The sequence below is a fragment of the Thalassophryne amazonica genome, chromosome 11, assembly GCF_902500255.1.
Source record: "Thalassophryne amazonica chromosome 11, fThaAma1.1, whole genome shotgun sequence".
NCBI classification, from domain to species: Eukaryota; Metazoa; Chordata; class Actinopteri; order Batrachoidiformes; family Batrachoididae; genus Thalassophryne; species Thalassophryne amazonica.
The window spans coordinates 32783233-32801867 of NC_047113.1; the positions used below are offsets into that span (position 1 = coordinate 32783233).

General features: G+C 41.3%; 1 protein-coding gene across 1 annotated transcript in view; it reads left to right on the forward strand.

The window, feature by feature from the left end:
* spock1 (SPARC (osteonectin), cwcv and kazal like domains proteoglycan 1) overlaps positions 1-17628 on the forward strand; it is a 601282-nt gene extending 583654 nt beyond the window's left edge. The window contains exons 12-14 of the mRNA XM_034180928.1: positions 10770-10832; positions 11199-11336; positions 17298-17628. Coding sequence (XP_034036819.1) covers positions 10770-10832; positions 11199-11336; positions 17298-17494 — 398 coding nt within the window. The 3' untranslated portion in view covers positions 17495-17628. The remainder of the gene's footprint in view (positions 1-10769; positions 10833-11198; positions 11337-17297) is intronic.
* The last annotated feature ends 1007 nt before the right edge of the window (positions 17629-18635 follow it).

Genomic DNA, 18635 nt, shown 5'->3' on the forward strand with positions numbered 1-18635 from the left:
AAACACTCAGGATTGTGAAGTGGACACATCAATGTGTGTTCCAGCTGTCAGCACCAATGAGACATTAACTGGCACTTTATACAATTTAGTTGATGGACTGAACTCCGTTCGTGGTCCAACTCTGCTCCAATCAGAGGCTGACAAAGCTGTTATGACTGTCAGTCCCAATTCTTGCCATTCTGTCAAATATGGCTTACAAAGTGACATATGTAATGGCATACCTGTGAATTTCAATTTTGATACATCTTCAGTGGCGCCTGTTACTGTTATGACGGCTATTGAGTTGCCATCATGAATCAAATCGGTCATTGTCAGTTTCACAGGTGAAACATTTTTCAATTTAGTTTCATAGTCACCATCCGGACCTGGAGGATCTTTATGCCACATTGTGACATGCAGGTCAGGTGGTGACATCTGTTGTTCAGGATTTTTTAGTAGGGCTGTCGCTTGCAAGACGACATCTTTACCCCATCCTGCAGCATCTTCTTCTGAGATGTCAAATGTATAGTAATAGTGGAATGTGGGGTCAGCGCTTTCTTCTCTTATTATGTTAACGCCTCCTGTGCGTTCAACAACTAATTTCCCTTGTTCCACAATTATGGACAAGCCCAATGCAGTCAATCCGTCTCGTCCTAGGAGGTTAACTGGACATTGTGGCATGCTTAACACTGACATAGTACACGTCAGGCCAAATGGATCTGTCAACGTTATGGGTTTGGTGATAGGGACGTCTGATGTTTGTCCATTTGCAGAGCGAACCCTAAAGAGTTCGTTGCTTAATTGATGGACAGGTATGTTGTCATTACATGTGGTTCTACATGCTCCTGTATCACAAAGGAATGTCACTGGTCGTCCATTTACCAACAAAGTCACTTCTGGTTTTGGTACCGGATTTCCCAGCAAGGCACACAGATCCATATCGCAATCAGACTGCCTATATGATGTGGAATCATGGATTATGGATTCTAGTCATTGTGGATACTGTGGCTGAGGAGGATTATTCCGTTGTGGAATTCCTCCTGCTGCTCCCTCAGTAGGTGGATTCGGACAATTTCTATACATATGTCCCTCTCTTCCACAGTTCCAACAAATCAGGGGACCACGTGGTGGCCCTCCCTGTCTGGGCTGCTGTTGTGGTTGCCATGGTCCTTGACGTTGTGGCTGTCCACCTTGTCTATTTTGCCATGGCTTTTTGGGGCGTTTGCACTGCTTCTGCTGTCTTAAGTTACCCTGCTGGTAATATATTTCGTCATCTCCATGTGCTACATACACTCCTTTGTCGCTGTTTCTTGTCTTTTTCTGCTTTAAGACTTCTTCTGCATGACAGCAGTGTGTATGTGTGTCTTCCAATGTGCCTGTAGGCAATCCAATCCAATGTTTCTGTATCCAAGCTTTTATATCCTTATTGGAATGTTGGATCAGAGCGTTTTTCAATTGTTGTTCATACACAGGTGTTTCTGGCAATATGCCACTATGGACCCTAAACACATTCTCAAATCTGCACCTAAACTCTGTCCATGGCTCTCCTTCTTTCTGAGTTGTCCTGGTAATTTCAGTATAATTTATCTTTGGTCCTAACACTCCTTTTGCACGTGTAATCATAGCTTCCACTCTTGTTTTCAAGACTAGATCATCATGTGTCAGTGGTACGCCTTGTTGATCTGCAGGATTCCAGTCTCCGCGTACCTGACTCCATTTAGGGCCACATGCTTTCATCCACACCTGTTGGACTTCAGGTCCATTAAGGTGGTAAGATGTTCTAATGTTTTCTATATCCTGCATAAATCCCTCAATATCGACATGTGGCGATGGTATCATGTCGACTGCTGCTTTGATATCATCAGCATTCCATGTCCGATAAACGAGCATGGTTGGTAGCTGTCCTGCTGTTTCTGCACGAGGATTTGGTACTTCTATCATAGGATAGGCACCTCCCTGATCACTATGTTCCACCATGGGAGGGGCTGTAGGCACTTTTGCTTGACTGCGTGTTTGTGGTTTTTCTGGTTTTTCTCTTTTTACCTTAGGTTTTACTGCCAAATCATACTGTGGTGGCGGTACATCGTCATCCTCTGGTAGAGGAGATAAAGGTCTCTTTGCCACCGACGATCCAGCCGGCGGTGATTGTTGAGGCTGTTCTGGCTCTCTGTGCTGAATTATCACATCTTCTTCTGCCTTACCTACAGCTTTCTTTTTTCTTGCTTTCTCTAATCGTCGCTTCTCTGCTCCTTTCTGTCTGTTCTCTGCTTCCTCCTCCCAAAATGCCACTAAATCTGCCCCTACTTTCTGCATCTTTTTCTCATCACCTTTATGTTCCCGTTCTAACTCCTTCTTCAGCTTTTGTATGCTGATCAGGTTCAGTCGTCCGTCAAAGTCATGTTTATTTATCCAGGTCTCCAATTTCTTTGTTGCTTTTGGATTTTTTGCCTCCATAACTTTCCAGTCGTCAGTTGATAAATTTTCCTTATTTTTAGACGTCTTACCCCCCATTTTTATTATCCCTTGTTATAATTTGGACTTCAGACGGGGGCACACCTAGGGTGTTCTAAATCTGAAGTTTTCACACTTTCTTTGGACGTGACAATTAATTTGCCGTCGTGTGGTTGATTCCTTTCACCTCCCCGTAGGAAGCGGAATCACTTGCCTCTGCTTCCACACGCACGGTTGTCACTAACGTTGTCCAAAGTATTACACTTTCACACAGTTATTTACACTTGCGCAAAACACTATTTACACATAGAAACACTCCTAATAATCGTACGCGTATTCTTATGTCAGGGGAGCTCGCCCTCCCGTGAAATTTAACTAATGTCCTGCCTTAGGGGACTCCGCCGTCCCTGCCAAATTTAACTACCTTTTTACAGTGCACATATTTCTACCCGGGATTTCCTTTACGTATTAAAACAGAGGAGTCCGTATCCTCCTTCCGGAATTTAACTACTTGCGTCCCTCGCAACCGTAGAGGAGTCCGCCCTCCTTACAGAGTTTAACTGTGTTTCATTAACAGACGATTCTGTATCATCGCTTACGGAGTTTAACTGTTTTATGTGATCACTTTTATCCCCTACCGGTACGCATATATAAACAGAGGAGTCCGCACCCTCCTTACAGAGTTTAACTGCTTTGCATTAACAGACGATTCTGTATCATCGCTTGCGGAATTTAACTGTTTATGTGATCTGATCACCACTCACTCAGTACTGTTTACAAAGAAATTTTACTCACTGACTCGACTTCCTGTCTGTCTTCTTCGGGAAAATCTCGTCAACCAGACGATGCCAACGGTGGTCGACAATTGCAGACACGATCAATCGATCGGACCTTGGCCAAGGATTTACGTCTGGACTTGACGACCTCCGCCGGACACCTCCGGTGTTGTTGAGCTCCCGGACGAGCCCCCAGTCAATGTTGGGTATTTTCTCCTCCAAACATTTCTTAAAACCTTTAACAAGACAAACAGAGTCAAGAAACACCAGTGAGACAGAAAATCAAATATTACGCGCGGAGTGCGGCCAGGCTGTACACCAAGGCTACACTAAAGTCTGGCCTGCTTTTCCGCTCTTTTTATTAAGAGACGCCCTCATCACATAAACAAGAAACTTGTCCTAAGGGTGGGGGTAATGACGCAAGACAAGTTTCTTCCCATAACATAAACGCATACGTCAAGTGCAGCTGTAAGGAAGAACACTTCAGGTCAGCACATCTCGTTCGTCTGTTGCAGGTATCAGCTGTTCTGCATCTGCCTGAAGTGTCCTGTCTTCCACACTCCTTCACACTAAACACCACATCACAATAGTCAAAACGTTCTCTTGCTCCCAGTCGTTAGAGGCTGCGAAAACAAAGTTATGTTATAACAATAAGTACATCCAGTCCTTCATTCCCAGCTCAGATTGACCCCAGAGTGCTAAAACAAAATTGAATTCTCAGGATTGCATTAAGACAGGTGCAAAACAGCACATCTCCGTTCTCATGAGAAAGAAGACAAAGCTAAAACAAGGTTGAATAACACATACATTCTCAGGGTGAAGTGCAAAACAGCACAACACCGTTCTCATGAGAAAGAAGACAAAGCTAAAACAAGGTTGAATAACACATACATTCTCAGGGTGAAGTGCAAAACAGCACAACACCGTTCTCATGAGAAAGAAGACAAATGTACAAACGTTTAACAGTGATAACATATATACAAAATCTTTAACAATAAGTGACTTTTTACTATAAGGTATGTTATTGATATTTTACCATGATTTTCAAAATATTCTACAAGCTTTAGCTGTGGTTTTTGAAATGCTGTAACAGTCTTTTCAGTCTTCATAAATTTGATGTAGTTGATTTGTTATGAGTTAATGCATAATTTGGTTTACAATTAAAAGGAAAATCATTCCAGGTCCTACTTCCACGTCATATTTTGTTATTTCAACATCATCGACAGGTCAAATAAAAGGTTTAATGTAGGATCATTTAAATATGCACAAATTTTTTGAGATTTGTTCTTCTAGGAGATGCTGAAAAAGTATCATTAGATAAAAATTTAATTCTAGTGCCCCACACAGCCCTAGACCCCGGCTCCTGGGGAGCTGCAGACCCCCTGCAAATTTTCCTCGGATTTCACAATTTTCATTTCACAGCTCTGACCTTGGCAATGATGAAGCGTTCATAAACGCAGATTTGAACAGATTTAGGATTAAAATTACAGAGACATTAACCTTGTTTTGTTCAGAGAAGACGTTTTGGATTTTCCAGTTCAAATCATGAGAAATGTGAGCAGTGTCACATTTATATTTTTATCGAGTATACGTTTTGTTCACTGCAGCACTGGGAAGGAACATAATTTACTATATGTACGAGGGCTGTCAATAAAGTTACGGTCCTTTTTATTTTTTTCAAAAACTATATGGATTTCATTCATATGTTTTTACGTCAGACATGCTTGAACCCTCGTGCGCATGCGTGAGTTTTTCCACGCCTGTCGGTGACGTCATTCGCCTGTGAGCACTCCTTGTGGGAGGAGTCGTCCAGCCCCTCGTCGGAATTCCTTTGTCTGAGAAGTTGCTGAGAGACTGGCGCGTTGTTTGATCAAAATTTTTTCTAAACCTGTGAGACACATCGAAGTGGACACGGTTCGAAAAATTAAGCTGGTTTTCAGTGAAAATTTTAACGGCTGATGAGAGATTTTGAGGTGATTCTGTCGCTTTAAGGACTTTTCACGGTGCGAGACGTCGCTCAGCGCTCTCAGGCGGCGTCGTCAGCCTGTTCAAGCTGAAAACATCCACATTTCAGGCTCTATTGATCCAGGACGTCGTGAGAGAACAGAGAAGTTTCAGAAGAAGTCGGTTTCAGCATTTTATCCGGATATTCCACTGTTAAAGGAGATTTTTTTAATGAAAGACGTGCGGACGGGTCCGCGCGTCGGGACGCAGCCGCCGCGACGCTCCGCCACAGGAAAAACACCTCTGTTGAAAGCCTTAAGGACAAGTTGGAACATGTCCTGCCTGTTAAACAATTTCTCATATACTCACTCCACTGAAAGCCATCAAAAGCCGCCTGGATTTTACAAATGGTTATCAACACGGAGGTGTTTTTCCTGTGCCGCCGCACCGCATCGGCTGCGTCCCGACGCGCGGACCCGTCCGCACGTCTTTCATTAAAAAAATCTCCTTTAACAGTGGAATATCCGGATAAAATGCTGAAACCGACTTCTTCTGAAACTTCTCTGTTCTCTCACGACGTCCTGGATCAATAGAGCCTGAAATGTGGAGGTTTTCAGCTTGAACAGGCTGATGACGCCGCCTGAGAGCGCTGAGCGACGTCTCACACCGTGAAAAGTCCTTAAAGCGACAGAATCACCTCAAAATCTCTCATCAGCTGTTAAAATTTTCACTGAAAACCAGCTTAATTTTTCGAACCGTGTCCACTTCGATGTGTCTCACAGGTTTAGAAAAAATTCTGATCAAACAACGCGCCAGTCTCTCAGCAACTTCTCAGACAAAGGAATTCCGACGAGGGGCTGGACGACTCCTCCCACAAGGAGTGCTCACAGGCGAATGACGTCACCGACAGGCGTGGAAAAACTCACGCATGCGCACGAGGGTTCAAGCATGTCTGACGTAAAAACATATGAATGAAATCCATATAGTTTTTGAAAAAAATAAAAAGGACCGTAACTTTATTGACAGCCCTCGTATGTTATATTAGTGTTTTTCTGTCTTTTAATTACTATATAATCATACGAAATGATGGTGATAGAACACTTTTATTAAAAGGCTGTTATGAATATTATTTTTTTTTTAAACATGCCCTACAGTAGACTAATTTTATGCTGTCAACACGTCATCAGACGATTTGTTTTCATTGAAATGGTGCAGTACTGTGAAAAGTATAGTGGCCTGAATACAAAATATGACTCACTGAAAAAGAAATGAAAGAAAGGGAGATGGTTTTCCTTCAAAGCGTATGGTATGATTTAAGAAAATGTTGTAAATGCCAAAGTGGTAGTTAATGAGCTTGAACGTGCCAAGTAAAGACGGTGATCCCCTGAGACAATGATAGATTGAAGATGATTTTGGGGGAGTGAAAAAAAAAAGGAATGTAAAGAGAATGTGAAATTGGAGTATCTGTTAATGTTGGAGTACAAGTAGAAGCTGGAGTAACAGCTGATGTGAAAATCATAAGCAGTGAAGGTTAAAGGTAGTTTTCAGGCTAAAAATAAATGTATTTGCATTGTAGCTGTGGAAACCAGTCACTGAGCAACAGCACCAACCTATGTACGAGTATATGCACAGGTCAAACAGACAAAAAGTACACACAGTATGTAGAGTTAGAAATCAGAAGTAATTTCAAAGAGAAGGAATGCATTACTTTGTCAGTGGATTCTCCAATCACTTATCTAGTTGTATTCGACATTTGAGTTTCTTATATTGAAAGCTAACTGTTCGATGGAAACATATTACAAACAAGAAAGAGATTTTAACAATGGATTGCGCAGTTTAATTCATGCTGTGAAACGGCAGAAAGATTGCATTTCCTCAGCGGTCTGATCCAGACAAAAGGCCTTACAATAATGCCTCCCATTCACATGTAACCTCACATGCTTGCACCTTGAGAATTAAGAACCTTGCTGTCTGACAGAGAATTTAACAGCATGCATAACACTGGTCAACACGATTTTTCTTGCATGGAGCTTTCAGTGGATTTTGTGTAATTTGGGGGCGCCGAATCCAAATCTGGTGTTGGTTTTTGAGATATGAAAACATATTTCTCATGTCAAACATTGAAGCAAAAGCTGCAATCTCGCACACCTCTTTGGAGCTATAAATGGTATTCCGGCTAGGGTGACCAGATGTCCCACTCTGTTCTACAAATTGAAATGCTTCCAGCGTCATTATTGACAGTCAGGCTTCAGTTTTGAAATGCGTCTTTTAAAAATGCATGTTTTAAACACCCATTTTTTAAAAATGAAGCTTGACTGTCAATAACGCCAGAAACCATTTCAATTTGTGGCACAGAGTGGGACATCTAGTCACCTGAATTTTGTCTCTTTCTTGACATTTCATGAATCTGGTTTAAAAACTATGTTTTTGAAGCTGCTTTTGGCATCAAATATGTGAGTGAATGAGCAGCGTTTGTGTAGTCCTACCAGTCTGTGGTAGCCAGCATCCTCTTTTATACCATGGAGTGCTAGGGGGGGCAGCACATCCAAGAAGGACACATCCAGGCTGGACAAACTGATCAGACAGGCTGGCTCTGTGGACTCTCTGGTGACAGTGGCAGAGAAGAGAACACTGGACAAACTGTTGGTAGTTCTTGGACATTATGGATGATGCCAGTCACCCTCTGCACACCGTCATCACCAACCAGAAGAACCTGTTCAGCCACAGACTGCTCCTTCCCAAGTGCAGGACCAACAGACTGAAAAACTCTTCACTCAGGGGGAGGAAGAGTAACAGGAAGACAGAGGATGGGAATGAGAGGAACAGTAGTAGCCAGTAAACCAGTTTTGATCAGTATGTATTTATATTGTGTATTTATATATATATTTGCAAACTGTTTTTCTTTTATACTTTCACTTTTCATACTCTGTGTGCTTCGTACTTTGTGTGCTGCTATACAATGCTACTGGAACCTCAATTTCCCAGAGGGAGTCTTCCCAAGGGATCAATAAAGTTCTGTCTAATCTAATCCATCAATGCGGAACATGCAGATTGCACAAAAAAGTGATAGATAGAGGAAAGCTGAGTTCAGATTTGGATTCAGCACTCCAAAATTACCCTAAATCAGTTCTCAAAGAATTTTTGTTGTTGTTGTTGTTGTTGACAACCAGTGTTATACACAAATGGCATTGCTCAGGAAGTTCCATGTGTACTTTGCATGAAGATGAAAGATTCCAACACTTAACCACTGTAAAGTGGAGAATGTCTTGTCTTTTCTCATTCCATTACATGGCGATTTTGTTGTGTACAAAGTTTCACTTTGAAACATTGTCATTTTCATTTTGTAATTGCTTGAAAAATTAACATAGTTTTAGCACTGTCTCCAGGGTTACAACACCCTCCTTCTTTATAACTTTCAATTTTCCTTTTTTACTCACTTTGTAGATCAACTACACACAAAAAGGGAAGGAGTTTTTATTTTATTTTAACCAGAGAGTGTTGTTTGTTTGTTTCGCCTCCAGCAGCAGTAACACAAGGTTTCACTCTGTGTACACCGTTATGTCCCCTGTGTTGTAAAATACATAATAATAGTTCTACGTTACAACTTCTGATGATGCAGGTTTTTGGCCATACTGCAAAAGAACACATACACATGTAATCACTGAACGCACACAACAAATGATGGAACAAATATAGGATACACATATAATTGTGATTTGTTGATATGTGACATCACATATACCACATTTGATTTTGAAAAAGGGATAAAGTTTCACTTGATGATCACGATTGTTGAGTTTACAACATTTGCTTTTTGTGTTCTCAGAAAAGATGATTTTAGAAGTGATGTTTCAATCAATGCACACAAGTTACAGAACTTTAAACATTAACACTAATAAAAGGGCACTTGATAATGTGTCTGTCTTCTTTAATATGAGTTAAACCCTAAATTACATTCTAATTCTTAGTTCAAACCAGTGAAACCTGTCCACAAATACATTTCTGTACACCAGATCCGGATCATTATCTATTCTGGAATAAAGACCTCATGGATAAATAATCATAGGACCCTGATCTTTGATCTTGATTGGGACCTTCTTTTGATGATAAACCTTTGTGTCTGATTCCTAACCTGTGATTCTGATCTGGATTTTTTTTTTCTCCTGATCACTCATTTTTTTCTCTCTTTGATCCTAATTAGTGAAGTTTGATGCATGATGCTGATCATGTTCCTGACCTCTGATCCTGACTGTTGAACTTAGATTTTGACTGATTCCTTCCATCCTGGTTATAAAAATCAAAATTAAAGATTAAAGTCAGAATGTATCCTTGATCTAATAGATCAACATTAAAATGGAATAAGCATATCTTTGACTCATAAAAGTGGCCTATTACTCTTTGTATAATCCTGTGATCCAGTACAAGTCCTGTTGTGTTGCAGTGAGAAGGTCCAAAGTTTAAAGCCCCACCGGCTCTCCGATCTCCGTACATATCTGGAAATGTGCATCCAGGCATGGATGCACAATCATCATGCACTGTGTCAATCACAAGCAAAATGGGAGCAGCCAAAAGCCAATCCTGCTTTTAAAAAATGTAGCGGGATATCACATAACCTCCTTATAGGAAGTGCTAAATGTTATAATTCTTTATGAAAAGCAAACAAAAATTAAAAAAAATGAGCATTGAGCATTGTGTGCTTTATAATTTGCAGTTGTTTAATTCATTATTAAGATCCTATTGTCTTTTGTACAATTTGTACATGTTCAAATCAAATCATCATTTGTTCATGTTGTGCAAAGCAAGGAATATTTGTAGATCACCCTCTGTGCATTTGCAGGTATTAATGAGACAAATTTAACTCCATAGGAAGTTAGCTTTGAGTTAGCAGAAGTTAGCATGCACGCTAACATCTGCAAAATGTCTTGTAAATGCCTGCAGAGGTGTTATCAGGTTCCAAAAACAGTGTTTTCACTTTTAGAAGTGTTTATTTCTTGCTAGCTTTTACATAATATATAACACAGAAGTTATATTTACACACGATAAAAAAAAAATGGAGTTTTGCAGCTAGCTACCAGGTTGTGATGTCACTATGCTAATGTCCACAAAATGTCTTGTAAATAATATAAAATATAAATAATATTCAGAGGTGTTATTGGGTTCCAAAAACAGCATTTTCACTTTTAGAAGTGCTTATTTCTCGCTAGCTTTCACATAATATATGAGAAACATGCATATAAACACACAAAATGAAACAGTGCATCTCTATTCTAATTGGCTGCAACCCCTGCCACTCAAAAACAAAACTGAACAGATTGATATAGAATGTCACTTTTTAACCTCTTAAAATAGCTCTTATAATAGGTCAAAGTTAGCCATCTTTGAACTTGTCCAAGGTCTGTGTCCCAAGAATCTTCCCTGTCTATTTGAAGCCTCTGGCAGTAATAGGACTGGACTTATGTATGCTGAGCACAGACGGATGGACAGACACATGGATACATGCAAAGCCTTCACAATACCGGTGGCCATATTTGATGGCCTCACATAATGAACAAAAACTACAAAACTGTTTTTATTACCAGATCTCGTTGTAAAACTGGATTGTTTTTTGTGTGTTTGTAGGACTGCCTTGCCAAACCGAGAAAAGCAGGATCCAGATTCAGAGTCGAAGGAAGAGCCTCATAGGTGAGTCAGCCGCAGCGACACCTGTCACCAACAACACATTTGTGTTCAAAGAACACACAATCTCAAACGCAAACACATAGAAGATGTATCTGTTGTGAACATTTTAAACGATTTCGAGTCAGCAGAACGCAGCATCAAACGTGCACGCACTGTCATGATGTTTTGAACACATCAACTGTTGCAAGGTGGAACACTCGCAACAAAAGATTTTGGTGAATGAGCTTTGATTGTCTGAAATGAAAGTAACAGAAAACAGGTGCGCGTCACCTAATGTAATTTCACACATTTCTGAGGATGTGAAGCCTTTCTTCTGATTCCCTTCTCTTCCTTTCCTGCTTTACTTTCTCTCCTCCCCTATGATTTTAGGCTCCTATGTTCCTCGCTGTACTGACGACGGCTACTTCAAGCCGACACAGTGTCACGGCAGCACCGGCCAGTGCTGGTGTGTGGACAAATATGGCAATGAGATTGCTGGCTCTAGAAAACAAGGCAACCCCAACTGTGGTATGGCGCCTGCACACACACACGTAATCACACACCAGCAACACACCCCACTCACTATAGATAAACACAGGTTCTGGGCCATGATTTCTCTTACTGAATCCAATTTGTCTGGCTGTCTTTCAGAGTTAGTGCTTTGATCGAGGTGGAATGCTGTATGACTTTTTTTTGTAATCATGTGCTGCCAAAAACAAAGAACCTGTTGAGCCAAATTCATGCATTCTGTCACCAGTAAATAAAATGGAAATATAACATTTTTCAGAATATTCCACTTATATTCTTTGCCACGTATATTTCCACTATGGATTACTAAGAAATGTTTTGAATTGTATGCATAGCAAGTTTTATCTTCATCCACCCACCAGAAGTGGGGAATAAAAACAGCCGAGGGAAAGGGGGCGTCGCTCATTGAAGAACATTGTGCGAATATTGTTTACAATCCAGAGTGAGCAATTTGCACAGTGGATTAATTCCTCAGCAATGTTTGCAAATAATGCCTTTGACCAAAATTTGTGTGCATGTGTAATATCTTTGCCCTGAGAAGTAAATAAGATCATTACATTTTAAGGTTGTTTGATGCATGTATTTGCATATTGATGAGGATGAAATTAGTTTACTTGTGAACATAATTCATCAGCAATACACGATGGCCAATTAGGTACCCCTGGGGAGTGTACATGAACTGATGAGATTCTTAGTTGGTTGGTGACTGGGTGTTGGGTCGGATTGTGGATAACAGTGACTCAGCCAACTTTGTAGGTCTTTGTAGGTTTACTAACCTTGAATTCATTGACGATGCTGTAATCTTTACAGAATCAATGGATACTCTGATTGCAGCACTTGGGAAGCTGAATTGCAGACCTAGAGTGCCTGAGTTTGCAATCATTCTGGTTCAAGGCTAAGATACAGACGTTCAAAGACTTCCTGAAATCGGTCATCAGAAGTATATCTGTCTGCGCCGAAAGTGTTTGAAAAGAGACACCCATGTTTCACCTGGCTGTGGCAGCTAAACTGTTGCTTTCAGGATGCTGGAATGTTTTGTTTTGTCTACCTGACAGGTTGCCATCCAGGACCCACCACAATTGTGTGGTGTAGTGGATGAAGCGACGCGGAGCAGGTGCATTCCCCCAGAATTGACTTGACTTTGTCTGTTAACATATTGGTTACAAAACTGCAAGAATTATAACACTGACCCCTTTTGGTTTTACACAATGTTTGGACATGAAATCTGTCAATGTATGTATCTTGCATCTAACACTGATCAGGCTATATATAGCTCCCTGGCAAAGTTTCCACCCTACTACACAAACAGTAAAAGAATCTTTCAGATGTGATGTTGCAAAAGGTTGTATCTCTTATGGTTCCTGGGTATTAAGACATTACAATAGGTTTAATTCTGCTATCATCCTCCCCTTGTATGTATGTATGTATCTATCTATCTATCTGCGTATGCATCTTGCATCCAGCATTGATCAGGCTATATATAGTGCCTTGGCAAAGTTTTTTTGAACTGATTAACCGAATTGATCTCTTGCTTAACTATATAATTAACTATGTAATTGTCTCAGAAAGGGGGTCAGGGCCTTGCCAGGGCCCAAATGAATGTGGATGAGATGTGTTTTTTATTTTCCCGAAGCTCCTCTCACAGATATGTTGTGTTTGTGGTGTTTTAGAAGCATGTGCATCACTCGCCACTCAACTCACCACCAGTGATGCCGGTAACAAGTTACTTAGTAACGCGTTACTCTAATCTGACCGTTTTTTTTTTTTCAGTAACGAGTAATCTAACGCATTAATCTTTTCAAATCAGTAATCAGATTAAAGTTACTTCTCCAAGTCACTGTGCGTTACTATTATTTTTGCATTGAGGGTCGATCACAGCATTAAACTTGGCCCGTGGGCAGGGGGTCGGGGTTCGACTGAACTGCCCATTTTCAGCGATCTGCGAGCTTTAATCCGCGGTTTTCAGCATCCTCTCCGAGTTGAAAAACAGTTGTCGCCTCTCGCAGCGTGGTGATGACAGCACACCTGCTCTGAGCTTTACAAAGATGTTTTTACACTTTTTCCCCCTTTATTTAAAACTCTCAGCTGCTCTGTGTGTAAATGTGTGTGTACTCGCAAAAAACAGGTGATCTGCAACACGTTAACAACTAACACTTTTTACCAACAAAACTGTTTAAGGACCTGTGGCCCACTCTTGGGCTGACTGTGCTGGAAATTATTAATATCTCATTAACTTCTGGATCTGTCCCTAAATGTTTCAGATCTGCAGTGATTAAACTATTACTTCAGAAAACTAATCTTAACCCTAGTGTAATGAAAAACTATCGGCCGATATCAAATCTATCATTTTGCTCTAAAATTCTGGAGAAGGTGGTTTCACGGCAGCTCGTAGACTATCTTACTGAGAATAATCTTTTTGAGCCACTGCAGTCTGCTTTTAGAAAATATCATTCCACAGAGACGGCTCTCACTAAAGTGGTGAATGATCTTCTGCTTGCAGTGGATTCAGACACCACTATGGTTCTGGTGCTTTTAGATCTTAGTGCTGTGTTTTATACCATGGATCATCATATTCTACTCGATGGGCTGGAGAATCATTTTGGTATTACTGGGAGTGCCCTTGCATGGTTGACATCATACCTGACCAGTCATTCTCACTGTGTTTTGTACAGTAACACTACCTCTAACCTTAGTGACATGAAACTTGGGGTTCCACAGGGGTCCATCTTAAGCCCTCTGCTTTCCTCCCTTTATATAGCACTCCTTGGGCGCATATTGCGGCGTTTTGGGATTACCTTTCACTGCTATGCTGATAATACTCAGTTATACATGCCGATAACTTCTGGTGATCTCATCCACATAAAATCCTTAGAAGATTGCCTTGCATCAGTGAGAAGCTGGATGTCGAGCAACTTCCTACTTATAAACTCTGATAAGACTGAAATGATGGTTCTTGGTCCAGTGAGACATCGGCATTAATTTGACCAGCAAACGCTTAGCCTAGGCTTGTGTGTCATACATCACACTGACAAAGTGATGAACCTTGAGGTAACTTTTGATCCTACGTTGTCCTTTGTCCTCCACATTAGCAATATTACGAGGAGTGCTTTCTTCCACCTGCGAAATATAGCAAAGATTTGTCCCATGCTGTCTATGGCTGATGCTGAGACCCTGATACATGTTGTCTCTTCTCGATTGGACTACTGCAATGTTCTATTTTCTGGTTTACAGCAGTCCAGCATTCGGGGTCTCCACCTGGTTCAAAATGCTGTTGCCAGACTTCTGACACAAAGCAGAAAGTTTGACCACATTACACACATTTTGGCATCCCTTCACTGGCTTCCTGTCCCTGCGAGATCAGATTTTAAGGTTCTGCTACTAGCCTATAAAATTGTTCACGGACTGGCACCTCCCTGCTTAGCTGACCTAATTAAACCCTACGTACCGGCCCGGGCTTTGTGTTCTCAGGGTGCAGGACTACTTTGTGTCCCTAGGATGAATAAAAAGTCTGCGGGTCACAGAGCTTTCTCTTATCGTGCACCTGTTCTGTGGAATGATCTCCCTGCATCAATAAAACAGTCAGATTCTGTAGAGACTTTCAAGTCCAGACTTAAGACGCACTTATTTTCCCTTTTATATGGCTAGCATACTGGCATAGTACGTTACTATGCTTTTTACTCTTTTATATTCATTTTATTAGGAAACGGAGCGTGCCACAGCCTCAACTTTATCTAAATTCTGGGTCTTTTAGTGAAGCTTAGGGCTAGTGGCCGACGATCACCTTAATATTTCTTCTGTTTTTTCTTGTTGCTTAATGCTGAGAAATTATACCGTATTTGTTGTCTTTCTGATGCCTGATTCTGTTTTTGTCTCTGAGGTGCGGCTCCATCCAGAGACAGGTGTGGTGTTTACTTCTGCAGTCCTCTTGTCCTGTGTACTGGCAAAATTTCCTGTATATTTGTTTTGTAAATTGTGTCATAGCATGGCCCAAGCAGAGGATCAACCCGTTGGTAAGGTTAGACCTTACTTGTGTGAAATGCCTTGAGGCAACATTGTTGTGATTTGGCACTGTATAAATGAAAATAAATTGAAATTGAAATTGCTTCATACAAGACAGTTTGGCTAGATTTCAGATTATTTGGCTTATTTGAAAGGGACTGTTTTTGCAGTGCACTCTAAGAAATAAAATGTAGAATTTAATTGATAAAGTTAAGGTAACATTTTCCACATAACTTTGTCAATTAAGTGCAAAACAATATTGGGATTTAAGTAATAATATTTCATTTGATTTAATTAATTTCAACTACAATATTGTTTTGCACTTAATTGACAATGTTATGTGGAAAAAGTTACCTTAACTTTATCAATTAAATTCAACGATTTATGCCTAACAGTGCAGTATTCTGTGTGAGAGCCAATTAACAGCCATTATTTGAAAATATTTTGTGTGATAGAGACTTTAAATGTATGTACAGGCATAGTATATATGTAGCGGGATGAAGGTCCCGGGTCCTGATTGAAAAGACGTTCCCGGTAGCTTGGCTAACGGGGAATTCCCCTTTGGCTGACCTGGTAGAAGAATGGTCTTTAGTGCAAGCCGTCCAGGTTCGATCCCACAAAGGTCCTGCGGTCACATATAAAACAAATATAGATATACTCAGTAGTATCCTGATGTGTAAAGAGAATTCTCGGCTTCCTAAAACTAGGAAGCATATAAAGTGTGCATATTTGTTTCCTCATTTTACAGCTTCCTTTATGGGGCTGCCATTTGCATCCATCCATAGTGGTGGTTAACAATAGAGTGATAAATAATCAGACTGAGAGGGTTCAGAGCCAGAAAACAGAACCTGCACACACAGGAAGGGTAACATACAACTGAAACTCAAGGACCATGCCAATCACAAATTGGTTCTAATTCTATCCACATATATCTGACAGTTTCTCTCGTTTTTACCTGTATATGAGTGATCATTTAACAAATAGATAACGTGCGACATGCCTTTGGAGGCGCGCTGGCTGCGTCACTGTCAGTCATGTGTCTGATCCTATCTGTAATCTAATATTCTGCTCGTGTTGCTCTGATAAAAAGGCCAGCGCCTGGTGTCAAATACAAACATTTGTCACATTCGTCAGCGTAGCAATGCTGAAAAAGAATGGCATGAATCTGTAAGTGTTTTGTATCTGTGTAACACGGTCAGAAACAGACCAGAAACAAAGCCGGATGCAAAAATGACACAAGGGGAAAAAAGACATCTAATTAAGTGCTTGGGTATGTTGCCTTTATAGATTACAGGCCAATAGTGGAAATATCAGAGTGAATGGTCAAGAAGCCATTACAGCACTTTTCTGCAAATCAATAGTGGATTTCATTGTGTGTGTGTGGGGGGGGGGGGGGGGGGGGGTAAGAGCAATAGTTAGTTTGATCGAATGCAGGTAGACATACTGATTACCAATCCAACGGCAAACTCACAATCGCTGCATGCAGCACATTTGAATGCCAGACCTGTTCAAAGCCAGTAATTGCAGCTTCCAATATTGATGAGGCGTCTCTCCAGCCAGGCCCAAACACACAGACAGCAGCGGCCCTTTGTCTCCGCTCTAACAATCTCTGGCCTCAGGCTACAGCAGCCCCACGCTCCCTCATTCAGCCTGCAGTGGAAAAAAACAGGAAGCAACACAGCAGCTTTCTGCTCAGTAGTCTAAACACAAGGACACCGAGGTGATTTTAACACTATAAGTGCTACTCAGCCGAAGTACCATCGTACCGATGTGTAAATGTGTAAATTTTCAACGGAGCTCATAAGGATTTATGAGCTCAGTTCAAAAATGTCGAACTGTGCTAGCAGGAGCTGAGATGATGATACCTGTTGGCACACATAAACGTTATTGTTTTTCAACGTTAAAGTGTTAAATGAGACGTGTGTGTTTTCTGACCTGTTTTTCTTATGGATTTCCTTGCAGACGAGGATCAGGACGCCTCGGGGGATGACGGCAGCGGTGGCGCCGTCATTCTCCTCGACGAGCAGGACGAGGAGCCAACGCGGAGCGGGCATAGCCGACAGAAGAAGAGGCGGGGTAGGATCCACCCCCGAGGCGCCATCGAGGACGACGAAGACGGGGAAGACGACAAAGATGATGAAGTCGGTTACATTTGGTAGCTCCGTTCCATTTAGTCTGCCATCAGCCGACCAGGAAACGCCCGAAACTCAGCACAGATCTGAAGCCATTCCAATGTCTCCTCCAGTTACCGTGGCAGCAGTACATCTTTTGGCTCCTGATCTTTCTCTCATAATCCCTGCCCACAATCCACATCTATCCGTCAACCTGAATCTGACTTTTTTTTTCCTTTTGAATGTTTCAGAAAAGAGAGTCTGTTAGATTTTAACGACCGTCAAAACCTGTTAGGATTTTGCTCAAGCTGTCAATCTACTTTTCTCTCCTCTATCTCTTTATCCTGCTTTTTTGGGCTCAATCCTTTTTCTCTGTATGTCCCCCGTCAAAGCCGCTGCTCTGTCTGTGAGGCCCACATGCATTAGCTGATGTATTGGATGTAAATACGTTTCCTCCAGGAAGGCCAGAATGTGGACTAACTTCCCTATTCTTCTGTCCGAGGTTCATTCTCATGTTCAGTTTTTCCACCGTTGGGCTCTTTAGAGTGTTCCGCGATATTCCCGCATTTGCCACCACACCCCCAGGCTCTGAGACACTTCCTCTCTCTCTGTTATTTGGAGGATTGTAAATTATTTAGCCGTTGATCTTGAATGTCCCAGAAAGCCCAGGAAACAATGAGATTAATGATGTATTGTCGTTGTTGTTGCATGTTTCTCATCGTGTTTCTGTAAAAGAGAGGCCAGGTCTAGCTCTATGCATCTCAAACAGAATGTGATGCCTATTTGGCTGCTACAATACTTTGTTGCTATGTTGATGCTGTCTCGTGTCTTTTTGGTTCTTCTCCCAATCTCAGGAGGTAGGAAGTTGCATTACAGAGAGATACCGGTGTAGAAGGGTGAACTGCTAGGCCTTTGAGTCCAGATCGGTGTCTCAGCCAGCTGTTCTTTTACTAATTGGTCCATAGGGCTGCTGAGGTTGTTTGACTGTTGCATGGACACTGAAGGAAGACGCCGCTCCTGAGCTGGGAGGACACGTGAAGTCAGGAAGCAGAGAAGAAGCTCTGTTCTGCCTCCCAACAGTGGATATGTTCAGTGAATTAAAATTGAAACCTTCACCATGTCAACAAGTGAAATTTATTTGTAACTTTGAACATTTAAGTAAAATGGCACTTTGGGTGTCTTTTGAACC